General features: G+C 54.7%; 1 protein-coding gene across 2 annotated transcripts in view; it reads left to right on the top strand.

Moving 5' to 3' along the window:
- SASH3 (SAM and SH3 domain containing 3) overlaps positions 1 to 5411 on the top strand; it is an 18987-nt gene that overhangs the window by 7074 nt on the left and 6502 nt on the right. The window contains exons 2-5 of one of the 2 annotated variants that reach the window (XM_006027541.3): positions 350 to 445; positions 1088 to 1237; positions 3655 to 3796; positions 5173 to 5330. In XM_006027541.3, the coding sequence (XP_006027603.1) occupies positions 350 to 445; positions 1088 to 1237; positions 3655 to 3796; positions 5173 to 5330 (546 nt within the window). Of the gene's footprint in view, positions 1 to 349; positions 446 to 1087; positions 1238 to 3654; positions 3797 to 5172; positions 5331 to 5411 lie in introns of those variants that run through there. The other variant, XM_025208767.1, reaches the window with a different exon arrangement.

The following is a 5411-nucleotide window of genomic DNA, read 5'->3' as shown; positions in this document are numbered from 1 at the left end:
ACCCCCCCCATGTGGGCAGGTGCCCCCAACAGCCCCAGAAGGTTAGGGGTAAGAGCCAGGCCTTTCCAAAAAGGGCAGCCCTGCCTGGCCTGTGGCTGTGCTGTACCACCAGGGCTCACATTTTTATGGTGTCCCCACTTCCCCTGCAGCTCTCCCTCCAACGTTCCAGCAGCTTCAAGGATTTTGCCAAGTCCAAGCCCAGTTCCCCTATGTGGGCAGGTGCCCCCAACAGCCCCAGAAGGTTAGGGGTAAGAGCCAGGCCTTTCCAAAAAGGGCAGCCCTGCCTGGCCTGTGGCTGTGCTGTACCACCAGGGCTCACATTTTTATGGTGTCCCCACTTCCCCTGCAGCTCTCCCTCCAACGTTCCAGCAGCTTCAAGGATTTTGCCAAGTCCAAGCCCAGTTCCCCTGGGGTGAGCGAGAAGGAATTTAGCTTGGAGGAGAACGTGAGTATCTGTCCTGATATCAGCACCCTGCTGCAACCTGGATTGTCACTCCCTGGGGCATGCCCATTGCCATTTCCGTTATCAACCCACAGGGGTACCCACCTGGCATTGCTTCTCCCTGGGGACCTGCCTCCACCCTCCATTCTGGACCATGCAGTCTCCCTTTTACCCAATCCCCAGTTTGCTCCTCTTTGGGGCACAGACATCCCCAGCTCCCTTCTGGTGCCAAGATGGGCCCTGCTCTGCCTCTCTCATCCTGCCCCCACTTAGGCTGCTCAGAAGAGCTGGAGAGGCCCACAGCCTGCCCATGGCAGGACTTCTCTCCAGGCTGGTGGAAGGTCACTGTGGGGAGAATTCCACTCCCATCTCTCAGCTCTAGCAGAGGTGCCAGCTATGGTGCTGGCAAATATGGTACCCACAGATGTGCCTCTTTCTGGAAGGCCAAGTGTATAGGCTTTCCAGTTTCTTTCTCTGGGGTTTACCTGGGGAGGTTTCTGCTTGGCAGAAAGTCAGGCCTCACCCCCCTGGTTCTTCACATGGCAGCACAAGGGGGCTCACCATCCCTGCTTTGTCAAGGGAAAATTGGGTAATTTCTCTGTTGTCCATCACCCACAACCCATATGGCTATGTCGCTCCCTGAAGATCCCTGAGGATGACCTTGGAAGTGCTGTTTCAGAGGACACCTCCAAAAGCAGTGGAATGAAGCTGGGCAAGAAGTGGAGGGCTGTAATCTCCCGCACCATGAACAGGAAGATGGGCAGGATGGCGGTGAAAGCGCTGTCTGAAGGGAAGGTAAGGAGCTGGTACTCAAACAGCATAGTGTCAGCACCAGGTGGAAGCCTAGTATTCCAGCCACATAGGCTTATTAAGGCCTGGAGCATGGATTCCCATGATGTGTGGGACAGATACTAGCCGTCCCTGCATGGGAGTGGGAGAGGAACCCCAGCTGCCTGCCTGTGGGTAGAAGGGGACTCTCCACCTGGCCTGAAGTGTGCGTTTATCGTGTGTGGAGCCAGGCTGCACTGATTCACTGGTCTTGTATCAATGACCCCACTGGCTCCCCAAGGATTCAGTACCTGGGTGCCCCCCAGCTTCACACATGCCAGTGTCTGAGCAGTGAGCTCAGCAACACATGTGCCCCCAGCTGATGGACATCCAGCTTGCTCCCTTCAGAATAACCTGACTGTTCACTTGCTCCAATAACTGTACTGACATGGTAGACTTACAGTGCCCTGTGCCCTCACCATGCTGCTCTGCTGTAGCAAGCTGCCTCCTCACCTGGAAGCACTGGAGCCATACCATGTGGGCATGGTGCTTCAGGTGCTTCGTGGTGCTTAATGGCACTGATGAGTGACAGTGACCTACCCCATGCTAGTTTTTCCACACCAGCACCACAAGGCCATGGCTGTACAGTTCAGGAGGAGCTGCACTAGTGGCCTGAAAGTTTCCTGCGTAGATGGACCTTAGATGAGCAGTGTGCTGCTGGCATGACCCTCAACGAGGTGACTGTCTGCATCACAGGTGCCTACTGCCTCCTTCTGGCATGGGAATACCCATACCTGACATAGGGCTGGCAGGTACCTGCTTGGGTTACTGCCCCTGATGTCACCCTTGGAGCCACATTAGTTCCAGGTCTCCTCTGGGTCTTTCTCTGTCCCTTGTTGGGCTGCCATTTGGGGTCCTAATCAGTGAGCCATGCTCCAGCTATGGAATGACTCATTCCCAATAGCATGAGGCCTCACATTGTGCGGAGCCCTATACCCATTCCCTATGCCCATAGGAGCCGGGCAGCAATGGGGAATCTTTGAGTCCCTGGGGCAGGTAAGACTGATCCCCCTCTGCCCCGCGCCCAGGGCACAGGGGAGTTTTGACTGGGGCACAAAACTTACTAGTTACGCCTCTGCCTATATTTTCCAACCAGAACAGCTCTCCTCCTGCTGTCCCTAAGCCCCTTACTGTGCCTTTCTAGAGGCCACCAAGGTTGGTTCAAACCACTGTAGCCAGGTGAGCTTTGAATTACACGGTCCCAGGATTCACCATGTCACCCTGGCATGTAAAGTTACCACTTTAGCCAGCATGAGGCTGCCTGCACAGCACAGGAACAAGTACAGAGAAGTGCAGGAACAGGGAGAAAGGGGGATCATGCTAAACAAGTCCAGGCAGGCATCTCCTGCAAGCTGAACTAGGCACAACCTGGAAAGGAGGAAAGGCTGAGCTGAGCTGGGTAATGACTCCTCCAATGTCTGCTCTTTGCCATTGCAGGTTGCTGAGAGGACCCACCTCATGCTCCTGAGCCTCCTCTATCAGCTCAACATGCCTGGGCTGACAATTCTCATGACCCTCGTGCAGTTCTCAGGGTTTGGCACCCATTGACCTATCAGGGGAAGGGGCTTCAAACGTTCATCCAAACCAGGGCTGTCCAATTGGCAGCTGCATGCAGCCTGCAAGAGGATAAATTGCAGCCCGGGGGCTCCTGCTCCCCATGGCTCAGCTTAGAGCAGCAGCCAAAGTCCCCAGGCTCCCTCTGCCTCCTCCGGCTGTGGCTTCCTGTGCCTGCCCTGTGGGGGATAGGATAGGCAGTGTGGTATCTGAGAGCTGAGGGTGCCTCTGAAGTGTGCAGTGCAGCAGGGAGTGGAGGGCATTTGGGGGTGCAAGCTTGTGTTGTTTTGGTGGAGTGCCCATGCAGGCACATGGTGTGTGTGTGGGGGGTGGTTTCGGGTATGCAGTGCAGTTGTGGATACATGGTGTAATGAGGGGCAGCAGTGGGAGGCATCCATGGGATGTGCAGCCCAGGGAAGGGAAAGGGAGGGGACTGTAGCTTGCTCTAGTGTGGCCCAAGGGGTCTGTGGCCCCTGGCCACTTGGAAGTTGGACAGCCCTGCCCCAAAGCATCCCACAGTGAGGAAACCCAGTCTGAGGGAAGCAGCCTCTGCCAGGTCTCCACAGCTTTCCTGCCTCCGATGGGAAGATCCCACAGGGTCTCCTACCTCTGAATTCAACCAACCTGGTTGGGATCTGCACCATGGTGGCTGAGTCCCCAGCTTGCTTTGCTTTTGGACGTGGGGAGGGGAGATGTGATCCTGGCTCCAACCCTCCAATACGGATTAGTGCCAGCTCCCAGGCTCTCTGATCTGCTTCAGTGGAGCCTACCAAGGTCACGAAGACAGTCCAGCAGGCCTAGCTGCCATGGTTTCTGTTTATTACCTGCAGGGGGAAGCTGGAGAGGAGGGCTCCATGTCTCTCCTGTCTCTGGACAGCAGCTTGGATGAGCAGAGTTCTGAGAAGATGCCCTTGTCCTACATGGAGGCGGAGGATAGTGTACACTCGCAGCTTAGCCGCCAGCTGTCCAGTGGTGAGTGCATGGGCAGGCGTGTACCCTAAAGTTATGTGCTCACACACCTTGGTGCTCTCTTTATTGTGAGCTCACATCAGCTCCTTCCAGGTCCCCACTAGCTTTTCCTCTGCAGCAGGTGATAGCCCAGCAGGATTGGTAGCTGCCTGGGCATGTGTGGCTGGGTGGGACAGATCCACAGAAAGTGCTGGATTTAGGCTCAAGCTACTTAAGATACAGTTTAGGGCTGCACAATATGAGGGGCCTCTAAATAAGAAAAAAACCCTGGACATTTTCATTCTAATATGACAAAAATATACATATATATGGCTCCACAATTATTATTCATATTGAGTACATAAATTTGTGCAGAAATAACAATAATTCATCTTAAATTTTCATGAAAATCCATTTTCATGGATTATTATTGTCATATGGGCTCTCTTGAGATGGACATAGTTTAGGGGCTCAGCATGTCATAATCTGGCACTGCTCATAGACCAGGCTCCTCCTGCTGTCTGGACTTTGTGCTCAGCCATGCCCCCAGCCCAGGAGGGCGGGTTCCTCCCCCTTCCCTCATTGCACTACTAGCTCTGAGGGGGCCCCAGCCCTCTTTACCAGAGCACAGTAGAGGAACACTATTTAGGGAGGCAGAGTCTCTGCCCACATTGGCTTTTAGGTTGCAGGAGGCAGTGCCCTGCATACTCCTGCCACAATGTGGCACCATCTTAAGGGCGGGGGTTTTCCATACCAGTCTAGTGCAGGAGGAGTTGCCTGGTGGCTCTCACACTCAGCTGGCTGTGTTACTGCCGGGCCAGCTCAGGCACCTATACCTGACACACACAGCTGTGATTTCTTGCACCTTTCTGTGGGGTTTGTGACCAAACTTGCTTTAGTTGTAACACACGGCAGCTGCCTGGATAGCCACCCCTCCTCCAAGCCCATGGACCCTGCTCCCTACCGGTGCTTTACAGGAAACAACTGGCATTCATTTGTCTGACTTGGCTCTGCAGGGATTCAAAGGTGCCAGGTCCTGGGCCCTGGCATTCCCCTGTGGAGCATGAAAGGGGGAACTTTGCTAAGCACAGCTGAGGCGATAGAGGGGCAGCTCTGATTTCCAGCCCTGTGTTACAGTGTGATTCTTATGTGGATTCCCCAGGGTTGTAGCTATTCTGCCCAGAACGGCCTCATTGGCATGTGGTAGTCTGGCACAGGAGGGTATGGGGAAAAGAAACTTCTGAGACCAGTGCAAGTGACAAAGGCACACCCACATCCATCAAGCACACAGCAAAACCGAGCCCACTTAGCCAGCATGCTGCCCCCAGAGAACTGGAGCAAGTCTCCCAAGCTGTGCTGGGTCATGAGGAGAGGCTGACTTGGTTCCCCCCCACCTGCAGGAAGTGAAGTGATCAGCCCCAGCTACATAGGCAACAACCGCGACAGCCTGAGGATGGAGGAGACCAGCCCACCATACACTGGCCCCTTCTGTGGTAAAGCTCGTGTCCACACGGACTTCACCCCCAGCCCATATGACAAGGACTCTCTGAAGCTCAGGGTAAGTCCCTGATGTTTTAGGGGAAGGCCAGTGAGTTTCTGAGGAGGCAGCAGTGGGAAAGGGAACAAGCTGTCTCTGAAA

Source organism: Alligator sinensis, unplaced genomic scaffold (genome assembly GCF_000455745.1).
Source record: "Alligator sinensis unplaced genomic scaffold, ASM45574v1 scaffold879_1, whole genome shotgun sequence".
Lineage (NCBI taxonomy): Eukaryota > Metazoa > Chordata > Crocodylia > Alligatoridae > Alligator > Alligator sinensis.
This window is presented reverse-complemented; position numbering and strand designations above follow the sequence as displayed.